The following is an 18,806-nucleotide window of genomic DNA, read 5'->3' as shown; positions in this document are numbered from 1 at the left end:
AAACAATCCTTGATTTCAAAATGTGCTCGACAGGGTTGCTGCTTAACTGATTCTCACCTTTTTAAATGTAAGTGCCCTTCTCACAGACCAAAATATTATTCAGACCTATCACGCATTAGGACTCGTAGACAGAACAATGATATTTGATGTACAAGCTCCAAATCACTTGCTAGATTGTACTCTTAACTTAGCGGCCATGAACTTGAATGTATATTGGGAATCAAAAATATTATGTCCCATAGAGATGTTTATTGGAAAAGAATTGGGCAGAGACAGATGCTACGTATTCGATAGATACATAGTGATATCGTAACTTTTCACTGAATCTCAAACACTATGAATTCTGGACACATGAGTGATATTAATTTCTGTTAACATGAATGATATCAATTTCTTTTCTCTGAATCAACAGAAAGCTACCTAAAAGAATAGGCTATTTGGGCAGTTTTAGGCCACATCGTCGGTCTACCCTCAGTGCCCTGTGGACTCGCGCCTGCAGGGAGATCCAAGGGCTTTCTTACGCTTCAGTACGAAAAAGCATGCACGAGTCGTTAAGAATATAGGCAAGGCATTATGTTATATTTATTTATTTTCCAGCTTGTACAAACTGGACGTAGAAGCATAAACATAGTACATTTCTACCATTTTCAACAAAAATATAACCAATATGTACAATTATTGTATTAAAAATACAAAAGGGATACAGACTCCACCAATGTCTTTCTAAAAGACATACAGGTACAAGTAGTATCAAAAGTATGAGGAAATCACCAGTTAATTGTACATTCTGCACTTGACATCACAGAGCGAACTGAGGTTACAGTCCTATGTTCTACGGTGACTTAATGCTTAGATAACATTTGTGCGACTTGTGTAGAGCAAGAGTTCTGTCTTTCTAGATGCACGTGAGGTCCACGGCCTAGAGGAGAAAACTGGCAAATAACGCATCTTACATGTAAAATTACAAATGCATCATTGATAATGTCATATATAAGCAGGTAGACAAATGCCATGATACAGGAGAGAATTATTAAATAAAGCACTGACATTGCTTTGATACAGTGAAAAAACACTGCAATTTGACTTTTAAAATTGGAAGCTATTTACGTTTATCTACTGATCAATATGATCAGCTGAATTTAATGGAAAAAAAATCCAAGACCAGCAGTTCCTCACATCTGAGTACTACTCGGATTGGCAGCCTTCACTTTTCCGGAGTCTGTGCAAAAACAACACAAAAATAGACTGGAGGGGTCATCTCAGTCCTTCTGGGGTTAATAGCAGCTGTGAACACGTGGTTGCTACACTCAGGCCTTCTCCGTCTCGGCGTCCGTAAAGCCACTTACGGGTCAGTCTTCGGCGACCAACCCGCCTTGCAAACAAAGGCTGGCGGACCGCACTGGGTTCTGGATCTTTTGATCATCTTCACGTTAGAGGCTTGTTTATTCCCTCATGGCGACTGATCGATACGGGGAGGCTGTCTTGGAAGAGCAGTATGAATAGCTGGCCTTCGCGCCAACACCCCGAGCTGCTTTCACTGCAATGCTATCCAGTTATAAACGTGGCTCTTTGAAAACAAGCAAGAGAATCCCTAAAGCTAAATAAACAGAAATCAAAGAAACATAATTTAAAAAAACATGGGGTTTGCCGTCTGTCTCGATGGAGCAGGACACGCCCTCGGGTGACACTGCCCTGTGCTCCACAGGCTCAGACACAGGACGCAAGAGTCCCAGTTCCCTCCCCGGCCATGTGCAAACAGTTGTAAAGAAGAGCCCCAGCCCCTGGGGAAGGAGGGGCCGGGGGCCTTAGGGTCTAGGTAATTGGCTAACATCTCACGCTTCCAGGATAGGGCGCTTCCCAGGCCCGGCGGGACACAGGAAGCGGGGCTGTGGGCCGGCCTTCCCTCTCCCCGGTGTGACCACACCCTGTCCGGCATATTTGGTTTTTGAGAAACCCCGGCTGGCAACCCTACTTAAAGGTTCAAAATAATACTGTAAAATCATTAAATGGATATAATATTTACTCTCTGAACACAATCATTAAACTCATTTAAAAGAAAAGAAAAAAAAAAACCCAAAAAAACGGAGGAGGGCACTGTAAACAAGCGGACAAGCATTTGTACTCAAAGGATTTCATTGTTTTCCTTTGTCTTCCTTGGTGGGTTAAAGACCCCAAGCAGTTCCATGGCTGGCTTTTCTCCCGATTCCAATGAAACCAAGTGCTAGGACTGGATTGAAATCTAAAAGGAAGATTTTTTTAAAAACTCCTTCCAGGCGTGGAGAAGTGCAGCCAGAGTGACTCATGGGTGGTGATGACCTTGGAGTCTGGAATGATGCTGTGTGACGTGGCAGGCGGCCACAGGAGCTTGGAGACGCTGCGCTGTGCATTCAAGCAACAAGGCGGAAAAGTGCCAGGGCGGTTTCTTCACAGTATTTCACATGCAAAGGGGACAGGAAGAAGGAGGGAAGGAGCCCCATGCTGCTTTTAAGGCAGGGAAGGAGGCAAACGGGTCCACCATCCTCAGAGTGTGAGCTCCAAGGCTCTGACGCTAGGGGACGTCTTCTTGTGCTCTCCTGTGGGTGGCCAACACGGGTGCAGAGGAGCCCGTGCCTCAAACCGCAGACACTTGTTCATCTTCTGCCGACGCAACCACGAAAGAAAGGAAGAAACAAAAGAAAAATCAATAAGCGAGCAAGTCGTTTTCTTGTGCTTAGAGAGAACGTGTTCACCGACGTGCTAAATAAAAATACCACAGCTATGTTCTCTTAGTATAGGTCACCTAAGATCCTCAACTGTTTTTCTACCTAATGATTAATCATAATAAAAAAGTTTAAGGGGCTTCCCTGGTGGCGCAATGGTTAAGAATCCACCTACCAATGCAGGGGACACAGGTTCGAGCCCTGGTCCGGGAAGATTCCACGTGCTGCGGAGCAACTAAGCCCATGTGCCACAACTACTGAGCCTGAGCTCTAGAGCCCACGAGCCACAACTACTGAGCCCGTGCACCACAACTACTGAGCCTGCGCTCTAGAGCCCAGGAGCCACAACTACTGAGCCTGAGCTCTAGAGCCCACGAGCCACAACTACTGAGCCCGTGCACCACAACTACTGAGCCTGTGCTCTAGAGCCCAGGAGCCACAACTACTGAGCCCGTGCACCACAACTACTGAGCCTGCGCTCTAGAGCCCATGAGCCACAACTACTGAGCTCGTGCGCCACAACTACTGAGCCTGCGCTCTAGAGCCTGTGCACCCCAACTGCTGAGCCCGCGAGCCACAACTACTGAAGCCCACACGCCTAGAGCCCGTGCTCTGCAACAAGAGAAACCACCGCAATGAGAAGCCCGCGCACCACAACGAAGAGTAGCCCCCGCTCGCAGCAACTGGAGAAAGCCTGTGTGCCGCAACAAAGACCCAACACAGCCAAAAATAAATAAATAAAATAAATAAATTTATAAAAAAAAAGTTTAAAATAAAGTATATGGGATGCACATCTTTAAATATACATACCCACTATAAAAATACATTGTATATTTACTGACTGGAAACTCATGAATGATAAATTCATTGAAAAAAGTTATAAAACAACACATGACTTCTTAAGTAATGTACACGTGTATACATATAAAAAAGTCTAGAAGGATATTTAACAAAATGCTAATGGAAGTTATCTGCAAGTGGCAGGATTACAAGTAGTTTTCATGAATTGTGTTTTGCTTCTTCCTATAATGATTATTTCCAGAATAAAACATGTTACACTCAAACCTTAAAAGCAGGAGGAAGGAGGGGGGCATGGTCTCCCCCTTCAACCTCACCCCAGCACGGCCAGCTGGACTCGTACAGAGAAGGCAAAAGAGCTCTAGAGAAGTGGGTTTTTCCACCAGACTTTCATCTGGGACTCATAGCATTTCCTCAGAAAACCGAGGATTAGGAGGGAAATGCACCCATGCCCACACGGTATTACAGGGGACCCCTCCGCAATCTTTAGTTATTTCTCCAGCCACTTCGGAAAGAGCAAAACGCAACCCAACGGCTGGCACCAAGGCCTGGGGCGGGCGTGGAACCCCGGGCGGGAAGCAGGGCCTCTGGGGGAAGCGCATGTACCGTCCTCCTCGGTGGCAAGGCCCGGGGGCGCGCAGGGGCCGGGGCGCGGGTCGTCGCCGGGCCGGTGCCACTGCGGCCGCGGGGCGGGCCTGGCGCCGCCCGGGGCGGGGGTCTCGGCCGGCCGGGCCAGCATCCTGGACCGCTGCAGCGCCACGGTGTAGTCCGGCGGCTTCCGGGCGGGGTGCGGGTGGGCGTCGGGGAAGTCGGTGATGGGGATGCCCACGTATCCCGGCGGGGTGGGCGGCGGCTCCCGGTAGCGGCCCTCCTTCCTCGCTGCGGGAGGGAGAGACAAGGCGCCGCGGTCAGCATGGGAGGGCCGGGGGGAGCGCATCCCAGGCCACGTGCGCTCATCGGGAAGGAGGAGGACCAAGACGAACAGCGCCCACGGTGAAAGGCGTGTGGGGCTGTGCGCACCAAACCCGCCACGCACCAGGTCATCTCCGGCGGCACAGGCAAAACTAAGCAATCTAAGTACCTGTAACTCTCACCGGGTCACCGCAGAGCGACTCTACCTGTCACGCAGTAACCAGGCTAACGCCCAACCCTGGGGTTTACTGGAAACATGGAGCAAAGGGAACAGAAAGGCACCCAGTCCCACGCCTGCAACACGGGAGTGGTGCCTGTCAGCGGTTCCCTCCGCTCTCCCTGCCCCGGGGGCCAGGCGAGCTGTTCTTCTTTGCTGGGCCATCTACCCTCACCAGGCAGAGAATCCCAGGTTACTTTCAAGTCTTGGGCCTCACTTCGGAAAATAGGGAATCACAATAAATTTGGAAGAGTAGTACAAAAAATGATGCAAATTTCAAAACTTAAAACCATGTGCATGTGAGGTATGTATTTTTCTTGAAGTCCTTTTATATTAATTTCATGACAAAACATGAATCTGTAAAGGCAAGTAAAAGCAAAGTTTTATTATCTTCAACTTTCTAAACTCAACTGTTAGGAACTTAAATCATTCTTCTTGCCTTTGCAATAAAAATTCTGTGTATTAGTTTGTTAAAAGAAAGTGCTTTTCTATTTGCAACTGCCAAGATGTGGAAGCAACGCGTGTGCCCACTGACAGATGAATGGATACAGAAGATGTGGTACATATATACAATGGAATATTACTCAGCCATAAAAAAGAATGAAATAATGCCATTTGCAGCAACATGGATGGACCTAGAGATGATCATACTAAGTGAAGGAAGCCAGACAAAGACAAATGTCTTATGATATCACTTATACGTGGAATCTAAAATATAATACAAGTGAATTTATACACAAAACAGAAACAGACTCATAGATTTATGGTTACAAAGGGAAGAAAAGAGGGGAGGGATAAATTAGGAGTTTGGGATTAACAGATACACACCACTTTACATAAAAATAGGTAAACAAGGATTTACTGTATAGCACAGGGAACTATATTCAGTATCTTGTAATAACCTATAATGGAAAATAATATGAAAAAAAATATATAATTGAATCACTTTGTTGTACACCTGAAACTAACACAATATTGTAAATCAACTGTACTTCAATTAAAAAAAAAAGTGCTTTAAAAATTGCAACCTAAGAATAGGTGTTAACTGTCTTCTCCTTATTCATCTTGAAAAGATATTAAACTCGACATCCACCCATGACTGCGTGATAAAATAACTACAATTTCCCTACTAATGAAAGTGATGTCTGTGAAGATTATATTCCAGAATTTCTCACTCTGTATCCTATGACGTATCCCTACACTTTATACAGACATTGAACGTGCCATAGAGAATATATCCCGATAGCACTGAAGGAGCATAAGAGACTTCACAACAGAAACAGCAGCAGCGAAGTGATAGTGTCTTTCATCTACTTATGAACTGCTAACTAGGCACTAGTGTTTTGCAGAGATTTCGTTTAAACCTCATAGCAACTGCACTGGTAGAAATTATTAAATTCATTTTACAGATGAGGAAACAGACACTGTTTAGTGCCTTGCCCAGTGTCGCAAAGCTAGGAAAGTGGCAAAGCAGGGATTCAGACCCACAGCCTGCCTGACTCCCAGGCTCTTACACACTACCTTATCTCTCAGCACCCTCCTCCTTGTTCTATCCTGTGCAGAGGGAATCTGTCTAGCACAGAAAAATTTACCTGCATAACAAACATCGACAGAAGATTTTTAAATATGCAAAGGGTAAAGTTCTAAATATACAATTCAAGGGAACAAAATACAATAGTAAAACATTTAGAACAGTTCCAATTAAACAAAAAAATATTCTTCCTCTAGAGAGAATGGCCATCCTTCCTGATAATTTTCAGCTGAGAAGATCAACGTCAGAGCAGGTAACACCCATAAGGACAACCTACTGATCCCGACAGCTACGGTGCATGGAAGGTTGACTGTTGCAGGGTATTTATAAGCACCTGACCACAGAACCTGGAGTCTTAGCCACCATTCATTTCAAAATCCTGAGTGCACTGCTAACTTGGAAGGCCTACACGGCAATGGGTGGGGCAGAATGAGGAGGAGAACCGCAAACACATGCTTTTACTTTTGAAATAAGTCAGGGTGCAGCCACGACCCAGACAGGACAGAGCCCGCGGTCAGCTTACCGATAAGCCCCTTGGTGGCGCTGGGCGGCACGGCCACGTGGGCAGCCATGGCGACGGGCTTGGCTTCTTCGGCGCTCGCAGACATCATGCTGCTGCTCTCAGCTTCGAGGGAAACGTCCTTCCCCCCCCTGCGCTTGATGGTGCCCGTGTCCCCCTCCGAGTCTTCTCCCCAGTACCCCGTGGAGGAGGCCCAGCTTGCCCGGGACTGGGCTTGATCGAGACTCTCTCGGCTTTGACTCTGCCGGTTGTACTTTGTGCTGTGGTCGGAAAACATGATTTGGTCCACGTGGCTGCTCGAGGCCCATAACCCTGCGGTGTCCCCTGAGTAATCGAAGTGAGTGTGCCCGAAGGGGAGCGTCTCCCAGCTCCTCTGCTGCTGGATGGTCTGGATGTTGTCGTGGGAGCCGCTGGAGCACGACGTCCAGCTTCCTCGGCCACTGTCGGCAGCGTCAAGTGAGGCTCGGTCCCCCTGGTCTTGGGAAAGCTCCTCTGTGCTGGGAGAAGAGATCACTGTAGCTGCAGCGTACAGGCCCCGGCTCTCAGACAGCGGTGCACAGGACCTAGGCGGCCAAAGGGAAACAAAGAAAAAAAAATAATAAAGAGAAGAGGAGGGGAGGGGAGGGGGGAGGGGGGCCAGAAAAGAGGGGAGGGGAGAGGGAGGGGACAAGAGAGTAGAGGAGGGGAGGAAAGGAGAGGGGAGGGAATGGGAGGGGAGATGGGAGGGGGGGGAGGAGAGGGGAGGAGAGGGGAGGGGGGAGGAGAGGGGAGGGGAGGGGGGGAGGAGAGGGGAGGGGGGGAGGAGAGGGGAGGGGAGGGGAGGGGGGGAGGAGAGGGGAGGGGAGGGGAGGGGAGGGGAGGGGAGGGGAGGGGGGGAGGAGAGGGGAGGGGAGGGGAGGGGGGGAGGGGAGGGGAGGGGAGGGGGGAGGGGAGGGGGGAGGAGAGGGGAGGGGAGGGGGGAGGAGAGGGGAGGGGAGGAGAGGGGAGGGGAGAGGAGGGGGAGGGGAGGGGGGAGGAGAGGGGAGGGGAGGGGAGGGGAAAGGCCAAGATTGTTAACTAATAATTCTGTGCTAAAACGCAACCACTGTTTGCTCGAAAGGCGGCCTCCTTTCCTTCCAGAAAGAGGATTAGGCCCCACCAGACTGAGCGACAGTGGCCACTCGGCCCTGTCCAGTCTCCTCCCCTGTGACATCACCACAATATCAACACGGGGGAAAGGAGCACTGACCTGCTTACAGTAAAGGAGCACTTTCCTTACAGTGTTCACTACAATCTGACTATTTCGGGAAAGCAGCTCATTGGACTGAGTCGCCCCCTGCCCTCAGCGCAGAGCAAACGTGTCCCAGCGCAGGACGGACCTCACTGGGAAAGCAGTCTGCATGACGCTTCGTGATCGGGAAATGGTGAGCGTCAGAACTGGGCTGGGAGAGCACCCCTGGGCGTCCCGTGAACAGCCCCGCACACGTGCAAGAGAGGAGCGAGCACACGGACGAGCCCCTACCCCAGGCTGCACTGGTCGGGCTCCCCCGCCGGCCGCCTCTCCGGCCGGCCTGCGGCCAGGCTGGTCTCCACAGTGCCGACCGATGGCCTCTGGCGCCGTTCGTCGGGCAGCGAGACGGGCAGCGAGTCGAAGGAGGAGTTGCTGACGATACTGGACCGTGAGGAGATTTCGCTGTGGCCGGAATCTGAGAAGTTATCCACGGTGCCACTCGGAGCCAAAGTGTAGCCTGCGTGGGAAACACATCAGTCCTTAGACACCGAGGGTTCACGGCGTCCAGCTGACGTCTCCTCAGTAGCAAAACCAGAATGCAGGCCACAGGTGCCACCGCGGAACTGGGGAGAAAACACTCTACTTGGGGACTGAGCTACAGTCAAGTTTTACTCAATTGCAGTTTAGTGTGTTTGATGAAGGTTTAGAGAGGAAAAAAGAACACACTGTCGTATGACCCAGGAATGGATGCAGACGGGATCACGGCACGACTAGACGCTGCTCTCTGAACTATAACTTATACTACATTAGTCTATGTAAACGAAACTATGAAGAATAACTAGGATGATATTTAAAAGTATGGTTTTCTTCTCAACCTGCAAAGTCAGTAGTAATTTTGTTTTCAATGGAGTTTTCACTTTTAGAACTTTACAGCATAGAATAACTCCACTGGAAAGATCTGCATTATATTTTTATTTTTTAATGTTGGGTTTTTGTTTTTTTGAATTAATTAATTTATTTATTTTGGCCACGCTGTGAGGCATATGGGATCTTAGTTCCCAGACCAGGGATCGAACCCGTGCCCCCTGCATTGGGAGCACTAAGTCTTAACCACTGGACCACCAGGGAAGTCCCTGTATTATGATTTTTTTTGGCGGTACGTGGGCCTCTCACTGCTGTGGCCTCTCCCGTTGCGGAGCACAGGCTCCAAAGGCACAGGCTCAGTGGCCATGGCTCACGGGCCCAGCCGCTCCGCGGCACGTGGGATCCTCCCGGACCGGGGCACGAACCTGTGTCCCCTGCATCGGCAGGCGGACTCTTAACCACTGCGCCACCAGGGAAGCCCCCTGCATTATAATTTTAAATGGACACGTATGAATAAGAAATAAGACTTGAAGAAGATATCTTTGGATTTTTGCCATTTGATTTTTCAGCATTAATAATATATTGGATAAATCACATGAAAGCCAATTGTTTTGAAGGACATAATGTACAAAATCTCCATTTTTCTCCCTGGACCGTCACTATGTCTAAACAGATGTCCATTTTTTGGCCTGAAGGACCCTTAACTCTTTGTTGCTAAAACTGAAAGTCACAAAGGAAGAGAGGCTTGTCTTGACATCTTTAACAAAAAAATCCAAATACTCCTTTCTCAGTATTCATTTATTTTTTACTGATTTTTTATGATTATATGTACCCAATGAAAACCTAATAAAACAATGCCATCTAGAGCACCTAAATGTTGCTGATTTACTCTCTGAAGAGTACTTCCCCATCCTTTCAGTAAATTATGAATTCCTGATTTATTTTTTTAAAAGGTTGCACAGGTCTTGATAAGATTTCACGTGTTCACCTATGAAATGTCTTCTTATAAACCACGCTGCAGGTTCTGACAGACAAGATTTCAAACCCTCCCTGAACAGTCTACGCCCCACCCCGCAAAAAACAAAATCTCTAGAGAAATAATCCCTCAGGTGGAGCATGTGGCATGGGGAGGAATCGTCCCAGTTTCCTCAGCTAATGAGATGACCCCTTCCCGTTTTTCCTGCTGGCCCACCTATCCCGTAGGTCCGTGGTGCACTGTTATTCTTGCTACTGTTCTCGCTTCCACGAGAAGATGGGGAGCTGGTTTAGTCCAACTGCCCGCAGCCAAACGATCTCAGCTGACTGCCACTGCCACCCAACGACGGACGAGAGAAGAATTCAGACGCACCCACTGAACAAGGACTAGAGACTGATACCCCCATAGAACGCACACATGTCTGAGACAGCTGAAAAGTAAAGCAGGAAAGATACTTGTTGTGCCGGTGAAATCTAACAACGGATTAATCTCTTTGGCCTCGTCTAGTGAAAACTGTCCTGGCCGTTTATTACCGGCTTACTTACGCCCATTCAATTATAGGGTGGGGAGAAAGTAACCCCGAGGTTATGCAGCAGAAAGTGATCTAGTATTTTAAGATAAGAAAGCATTAATATCAGAAGGAGAGTTTGAGTGCCTAAAATTTAATCTCCTTAAAAATAAAACAAGATAGCAACAAAAAAGATAATCCAGACTCATGTTAACACAATGAAAGATAAATCAGGAAGATAGTAGTTTTTCTTATGTTTTTATAGGCCTCTACTCTGTGATGAATGCTATGTAATTATATTTAGTTAGAACAACTGTTAGTATAAAAAGAATTATTTCCACACTTACAATCAGTAAAAAAATGAATTTTTGAAGGGGCTTATATAGTTATATAAGCTTGACACTATTTATTTATAACTATAATATTAAAAAGTACCAAAATTCTTCCAAATTTATAAACTGAGGAGAAAAAAAAAAATCCATTGGGTGTTACATATCGTGTCTTTTTTTTTTGGCGGGGGGGGGGGGGCACTTGTGTGGCTTGCAGGATCTCAGTTCCCCGACCAGGGATCGAACCCACACCCTTGGCGGTGAAAGCATGGGGTCCTAACCACTGGACCGCCAGCAAATTCCCAAGGTCATTTCAAACGACTCTAATGTCAGAAGTGATGTAATCTCTAACTAGAATTGATCCAGCTGAAAGCACAGGTCCCCATGAAGGAGAAGAGGGGTCACCCAGTCACCTTTCCTTGGCGAGCTCTGCGGGGAGGTCGGCGGGGAGGAGAACCGGGAGGACGCATCCGATACCGTGTCTTCTGCCGGCCTCTTGTGGCGCTCAAGGCTCCCTTCTTCAGACAAAGCAAGAATCTTCTTTAAAGCTTGTGGAGAGTTTATACCTGTAAGAGAAAGAAAATGATTTCAACATGCATTTCCAAGACTGAAAAGACTACCGTGAAGAACAAAACCACTTTTTTTGTGTTAAGATTGAATGTCACATGTCGTGGCAGGTTGTTTCCAGGCTCGATGGTCTCTGTACTCTGCCCGTGTAAACAGTGAGATCGCAGGGGGCACCAGGTGCCCGCCGTGTGTCTGCTGACACCTGCCGAGGACCAGAAAGGCTGCTGCTGCCATTCCACTCTGGGTTCCAAACCGCGACCGCCACCCTCTTCAACAATACATCAGGCAGCGATGAAGAAACAAAGAGATGATCTGGAAATACTCTGGGTTAGGGTGAGAGCGGCGCAGCTCAGAAGATTTATCAGAACTCAAGTTTGGGTTGGGAACAGGTATTTTGGTGGTGTTGGAAAAGTTAGCTCATGGGACGTGGGAGTGATGGAACGAAAGCCAAGAGCCCAAAGGAAGTAGCGAGAAAACAGACTGATGGAGCGCTAAGAAATCAGGCCAGTATTTGATCAGTAAGCGGATGACAGAGAAGGCAGGAGGGGACCCAGAGAGTGCCGGGTCCCAGAAGCGTCCTGCAAGCCACCGGGGAGGGCTCCCAGGAGTGCGGTAAAGGGGCGCGGAGGGGGAAGCCATCCAGCGCAGCGCCAAGTGCACGATCTAGTCGGATGACGTAGGGCGGAAGAAAAAGGATTCCATGTGCCAATACCAGGTGATTTTTCCCCTAAAATTTTACTTTCAGGAATGAGGGAGTCACATTAAGAGATGTTTTCTAAGCCTCATTATGAGGCACTCTCAGTTACCTCATTCTGAACAACAAAGAGACCGGAGGGAAGGCATTACAGGTTGACACTACCTCAGTGAATGTTAGTTTTTATGTTCTCAGACTTAACAGAATCCATTAAAAAGGAGGCAATGAAATTTAACGGAGACCTAATTCTTCATTTCACCTCAACACCTGTAAGTGTGCGATACTACTTTAATACAATCTTTTAAAAATGGCTTTTCAAGCAATCTTTTAATTACGTGTGCAGATACTGATATATACAGGGTACATGAAAATACCAGCTACACTAAAGCTACACGAATGAATAGCCTTGATTTGGAAAAGATTTCCAAGCCAGCATCATTCACAGATTCAAAAAGTGCTGCCTTCAAACAGTGAAGATGGATGTGAAGATGCTATGCCTCAGAAAAATCTGTTCCACTTCAAAAGTAGCTCTAGGGATGACGAAGACACTGAAGTGAAAAATACAGGAAGTATTCAGACAAAATTTATTTCATGAATGGGGGTGGGCCCAGCATCTCTAAGTTACTATGTTATATTCTGTGACTTTAAATGTGAAACTATCCTAAGAAGACACATGACTATCCCATCCGCATTTCTAAAGGTCATAAATTCAAATAGGCGTAAAAATATTGGAGAGAGAGTCTCTCTGGGGAAGGGGGCTGGGGATGGCTTTCCATCAGGTACACCTACATGGGGGTTAACAGGCTGTGTCCATATCAGAAGCTCGACAGAAAAGAGGCAGTAGAGGTCGGCTTACGGGGGACTTGGGAATATAAGAATATTAACAACACAGTGGAGAGACTTCCCTGGTGGTCCAGTGGTTAAGACTCCACGCTTCCACTGCAGGGGGCACGGGTTCAATCCCTGGTCGGGGAACTAAGATTCCGCATGCCGCGCAGTGCGGCCAAAAAAAAATAATAATTAAAAAAAAAAACCAAAACAGTGGACAAAGGAACACTAATTCAGTTCACTTGTGATAGGGGGAACAATGTAAGTATTTTTTTATTTTTGGCTGTGTTGGGTCTTCGTTGCTGCACGCGGGCTTTCTCTAGTTGCGGCGAGCGGGGGCTACTCTTCACTGCAGTGCGCAGGCTTCTCATTGCGGTGGCTTCTCTTGTTGCGGAGCACGGGCTCTACGCGCGTGGGCTTCAGTAGTTGTGGCACGTGGGCTCAGTAGTTGTGGCTCATGGGCTTAGCTGCTCTGCGGCATGTGGCATCTTAATTCCCCGACCAGGGATTGAACCCCCATCCCCTGCATTGGAAGGCGGATTCTTTACCACTGGACCACCAGGGGAGTCCCTGCTTTGGCTCCTTTACATTCACGAACTGACTGTATTTTCCTCCCAAGTTACAGAATCAGTGATTCAACAAATGAGAGTTCGCCTCCAGACGAATCATTTCACTTAAAAATATTCCGCCTAAATTCCAGCAACTCACTGATCATAAGGCAAACCTAGTTTAAACAAGGTATATGGACAAAACAGCCTCTGTACTTGTTAAAAATTAAATGAGTAATAGCATAATTTCCCCATGGCATGCCTTGCCTCCACTGCTATGACAAACGAGCATGATTAAATGAGATGCTCTATGAAAACAGTCCTTCTCATGGGTAAAAGTAAAGTTTAACTCTGTGAACATTAATGTCTTATAAAGAGGGAACAACCAGAGGGACATTCAAGTATACCAGACGAAGTTACCCGTGATAAGTATCGCTTCCTAGTCTGAGAAGCAGGCAGTGAATGAACAGCACCAAAAGAGGGTTGTGGGTTGTTTGTTTTTTTGTTGTCGAATTACACGAGCCGTCTGCATATTTTGGAAATTAAGTCCTTGTCGGTCACATTGTTTGCAAATATGTTCTCCCAGACCAAAGGTTGCCTCTTCTTTTTTTTTTCTTAGTATTTATTTATTTGGTTGTGTTGGTATTAGTTGTGGCAGGTGGGCTCCCTCGTTGCGGCTCGGGGGCTCCTTAGTTGTGGCATGAGAACTCTCACTTGCAGCATGCAATGTGGGATGTAGTTCCCGGACCAGGAATAGAACCCGGGCGCCCTGCATTGGGAGCGCGGAGTCTTAACCGCTGTGCCATTAGGGAAGTGCCCACGGGCTGTCTTTTCGTTTTGTTTACGGTTTCCTTCACTGAGCAGAAATTTGTAAGCTTCATTAGGTCCCATCTGTTTATTTTTTGCTTTTATGTCCATTGCCTTGGGAAACTGACCTAAGAAAACACTGCTACGATTTATGTCAGAGAATGTTTTGCCTGTGTTCTCTTCCAGGAGTTGCATGGTGTCCTGTCTTCCGTTGAAGTCTGTGAGCCATTGTGAGTTCATGCTTTTGCGCCGGCCGCGAGGGCGTGTGTCCTGACGTCACTGATTTGCATGCGGCGGCCGTCCAGCTTTCCCAGCACCACTCGCCAAAGAGACTGTCGCTTCCCCACCGCATGTTCCCGCCTCCTTTGTCAAAGATTAACTGACTGTAGTCACACAACAGTGTAATTCAACTCTACTTCAACAGAAAGTAAATTAAGAGGGAAAAAAAAAAAAAAGTGTGCGCGAACTTAGTCACCTACCGAAAGGCGGGAGATCCCGTAGGGGCACTTTCTTCCGCGAAGGATAGAGGGGCACACCGGGAAGCTGCAGCCCCGGGCTGGGCCTCTGTGACGGCTGCGGAGCCTGCGGCGGCGGCTTCGGCTGCAGCCCTGCCCTCGGGGCCACCGGGGAGGTGTCGGCCTTGACAGGCTTTCTGTCACCGGGATTCTTAGGCACTGGTAATTGTTCGGTGTGAAAACAGAACGAGAAGTTTAAGAAGTTAGTGGCCACACACGGGATACTTTTACAACCGCACGAGCATTTCCTACAGTTAGAACACTGAAATATGTATCTTTTTTTTCCCCTGTGGCCCATAGATAAAGGAGAGAAACAGGGGCGGGCGGGGGGAGAGCCTCCGTCACAGAAAGAAGGCGCGAGGGAACCAAGATTCACTTTATGAAACAAGCCGTCTCAAGAGATGACAGTTTCAAGTACCACATTTAAAAAGAAACGAAAAATGTGGATAGCTCAGTACGCTGTACGTATGTCTACGAAAAACACAAACCTATTATACAAGCTACAACAGGAAGACCACTAGGAATTATTTTTCTAAAATGACACCCAAAATGTCTTGACATATATGAGCTTAGTTTTAATTTAGCAGATGATACTAGCTGCAGTCTTGTCACTATCAAATTCTCTCTCCAATGGGGTAGAATTATCTATGTTGCTAATAGCAGCCAATACTCCTTGAGCACTGTACTGAGTGTATAATTCCGCGGCAGATGGAAAGCAAGCCAATTTAACAGGGCAATTAAATGCTATATTTTAAGTGTATTAATATTGAAGACAACTCAATGACTTCCTTCCCCCATCTTACACATAATGGAGCTCAAGTAACCGGCCTAAGGTGACACTGTTAGTACAAGGAACAAACAGGATCTGAACTCAGACCCCTCTCCCTCTTGAGGACAAACTCTTCACCATGACACACGGTGCTTTAAGAGTGTCCTGGGTACGTCTGATAACCTGAATCTTTCTCAAATGACCTAACATTTAAGTCCTATAGAAAGTATCTTCAAACTTGCCCATAAAAGACCCCAAAGTGTCCTAAACGGAAGACGCCTCTGTCTTACAAATACGGATGCCGAGAAAGAGAACGTAGCCCCCGTTTCTGGCCTGGCCGGACTTTCAGAGGCTGGGGAGCTACACATTAGGCTGAGCTGTGGTTCCCTGTGGAGAATTCCTGCCTTACACGTAGCTGAACTCATTGCCAAGTGCCGGCCAAGCTGAGGGGGTCAGAGGCAGCCACGCACCTAGCTCTGTGCCGCTCCCAGGCTGCCCGTCACGTGGCAAGTATCTTTGTGAGAGAACAAGGGATGCAAATGGGAGCTGCACCTGCCCCTGTGTCCCCTGACGGCACTCTGGCTGCGTCGGGATGAAACCAAAGCCGGTGACCCCGAAGAAGCCTACGGTGTCGTGGTCCCCATGCGAACCCCGCTGGGCACGGACGGGGCTCAGCCCAGGACGGCGCCGCGCGGTCCCCAGAGCCGCCTTCAAGGGAAAGGCGAGCGTGTCTCAGGATGCTAGCTCCCCCTGGGCCCAGCCCTGCTTTATCCGCACAGGAAACCAATCTGCATTCCAGCCGGACCCGGCAGCCACCTTAAGGAGAAACTCACATGTGTTGGTGGCCGGCTCGCACTGCAGGGATAGCGTCTGGAGGCTCTCCTCGTCCATCTCCAGCTCCAAGTTGGACAGGTACTGCTTCACCTTTCGGGCCATCTGGGCGTCCTCGTACAGCTTTTTGGCATTGAGAAAGGAGCTACGACGCACCCGCTTTTTGTGACCACCTGTCTGAGCAACGTCTAGCACTGTTGCGTTTGTACTACCCTGGCTGAGAGACCTGGAAGACGAAAAGGTACAGCTGCAGCTCGTCCCAGCATGGGATCCCTGTATCTCCTGGAAACGTGCCGACACGCCTACAAAGAGTCTACGTTCAGAAGGCCACATGCCTCATTCTGGTAAGTAAACTTTACAAAGGAATAGAGAATCATACAGATCAAAAAAATTTTCTTCAAGTTTGAGAAGAATCCTACATACACTCTACATACACATGTATGTTTGGCACTTGTTCTGTTCCAACTAGAAAATTCTACTTTTCGCCTCTATAGAGCCTTCAAGGCAGCTCTCTCGTAGAAGCCAGCAAGTAAAAATGATTATATGTCAAAGCTCATGCAAGAATAAACACACAGTTGCAATCATTAAGAGTGACATTAATCTTTTTTGTCCTAAAGAGGATGTCTTACATAAATTTAAAGAAATTACAATGTTCACGATTGTTTTCTTATTGCTTGGGTTAAATGTAGTGAGTTCGTCAAGTAATATGGTCAATCTGTTAATAAAATGGTCATGCAAATGTGAAAACACATGTATGGAAACTAGCACATGAGTTGTTAAGAATTATTTTGGAAAAGAGTCGGTTTATAGGATGAAAACAGTAGTTAGTTGAGCTGTAAAAAATTTAGTTTTAACACCGAGGGGCACCTTTTGTACGACATAGATTTACTTCTCAAAAATCTGTGCAATAGCGTTTACACTGCACAATTTTTCCTTCTGACGTCCTTTCTCCCCTCACCCCAGGTTAGATTTTTCTCATTTCAGAACACACAAATTATATTAAAATGAAGTCTTTCTGAAAGCTCAGGAGTAGGCCTGGCCTACTGCTCCCCAGAACAATCATCAATCATTTCACAGCTCTCTTGGGTCATGACCTCGAAAGCAAAAGCCCCAGTAGCTGAAACTTGAAGTCAGTTTGCCAACTGAAATTCTGCTAGAGCAAGAGGGTTAGGAAAAAAATGCAAAAATGCAAAGCATCAGAAAACACAGCAGGTAAGAAAACAATGCCACGAGCGGGACGAGAACAGTGTGGGTGTGCAGTGTCCCCGCCACTTACCCCAGACTCCTCCACTTCTTCTTCCTGTAAGTGAGAGCCGTGGAGGTTGAAGCATGGGTGTAGAGAGAGACAGAGAGATCACAAGCTCAGAAAGAAAGGACTAGACTTCTGGACAAGCAGTACTAGAAGCCCACAAACCTCCTCACACAAACAACTTGACCAGCAACGGTTTTCTGGCTCAAAAGACAAACATATGTAAATATTTGCTTCTAAAGACTTCTGTTCTCTCCTTCACTGCATTCATCGTTCTCGGCTACACTGACGGCTAAATCCCTTGTGTGGGCAGTGAGACAATACTGTTCGGGTTGTTTACATATTTTAGTTCATACTATCCATTACACCTTTTAGCTCTGCAAGTCAGCGTTCTGAAAAATAAAAATAGCTGTGCCTCACGGTCAATGAAAAATGTCAGAGGGACCAACTGTTTTCACGACAGCCCACAGTGCACTGGATGTGGGATCACAGTCATTCCCAATCAGAGCTCGACGGAGATTCCCCACACAGCCTGGTACATGTCACCATGCTACAGGCGGGCCTATTCAAAATCTTCTCGTTTACTAGGAAGCGCTAAGCTCAACCTTCTCTAACCCCGCGAGCACTGCTGAGGGGGACACACTCACCGAGTCCTGAACATGAGGGCAGGGTCCATGTTCACAGAGGCCATTCGGCCAACGTGACGAATTTCTTTTGCAATCATTCTTAGCTTCTCAAAATTGACCAGCCCGTCGACTTTGGAGTCGTTCCCTGTAATTGGCAAAAAGGAAAAGGGAATCACATGGCATTTACCCGACGCCTCCACAAGTGGAGACAGAAATCCTCCAACTTACACTTACCCTCGTGAAGGAACGTGAGGTCCTTCTTGATCACCGGGAACAGGGGGATGATGGGAGGCTGTAGGTTTTGACTGTTGAGGACATTGCGGTATTTTGCCATGTTTCTGGAAGGATCAAACAGGTCTTGGAGATCCTGAAACAGCTTTTCGTATTTATTGGGAAGTTTTTCCCAGGTGGTTCGCAGTCTTGCCACCGGTGCCAGGTTTAGGCCGCTGAGGCGGAAAAAAGAAAAGCGGTCTAAAATTACATGCCTCATCCTTACGAAGTAAGCAGAAGAGCATGCTGTTTATTTCTTAACATGTAACAGCTCTGTGTGAGTGCTGTGTATGCAGAGCCAAGTACAGGATTCATAAGAGTGTTAATGACTCTGGGTAATGAGACCTGAAGCTGGAACCAGGGACAGGGCCGAGGGGTTTTACTCTTTTTCCCTTTACACCCTCCCGGTCTGTTTACTGTGGGCAGAACAACTGGAATGCCAGGTGTCCTGAGGGCAGGGCTGTGTTTCGTTGCTTCCTCTCCGTACGTAAAGTGCTTGGTGCCAAGCAGCCGTCTGATAAAACAGACGGGACAAATA

The 18,806-nt window shown here is 47.5% G+C and overlaps 1 protein-coding gene across 4 annotated transcripts in view; it reads right to left on the bottom strand.

The window, feature by feature from the left end:
- Nucleotides 1–277: 277 nt before the first annotated feature.
- Nucleotides 278–18,806, bottom strand: part of RAPGEF2 (Rap guanine nucleotide exchange factor 2) — a 245,336-nt gene continuing 226,807 nt past the window's right edge. The window contains exons 21-30 of one of the 4 annotated variants that reach the window (XM_060011939.1): nt 18,233–18,444; nt 18,020–18,143; nt 17,400–17,423; nt 16,126–16,349; nt 14,488–14,682; nt 10,978–11,130; nt 8,179–8,404; nt 6,681–7,240; nt 4,104–4,376; nt 278–2,637 (exon numbers count right to left, since the gene is read on the bottom strand). In XM_060011939.1, the coding sequence (XP_059867922.1) occupies nt 2,612–2,637; nt 4,104–4,376; nt 6,681–7,240; nt 8,179–8,404; nt 10,978–11,130; nt 14,488–14,682; nt 16,126–16,349; nt 17,400–17,423; nt 18,020–18,143; nt 18,233–18,444 (2,017 nt within the window). In that variant the 3' untranslated portion in view covers nt 278–2,611. Of the gene's footprint in view, nt 2,638–4,103; nt 4,377–6,528; nt 7,241–8,178; nt 8,405–10,977; nt 11,131–14,487; nt 14,683–16,125; nt 16,350–17,399; nt 17,424–18,019; nt 18,144–18,232; nt 18,445–18,806 lie in introns of those variants that run through there. The other 3 variants (XM_060011943.1, XM_060011941.1, XM_060011940.1) reach the window with 3 other exon arrangements.

This window comes from Delphinus delphis, chromosome 5, assembly GCF_949987515.2.
Source record: "Delphinus delphis chromosome 5, mDelDel1.2, whole genome shotgun sequence".
NCBI classification, from domain to species: domain Eukaryota; kingdom Metazoa; phylum Chordata; class Mammalia; order Artiodactyla; family Delphinidae; genus Delphinus; species Delphinus delphis.
This window is presented reverse-complemented; position numbering and strand designations above follow the sequence as displayed.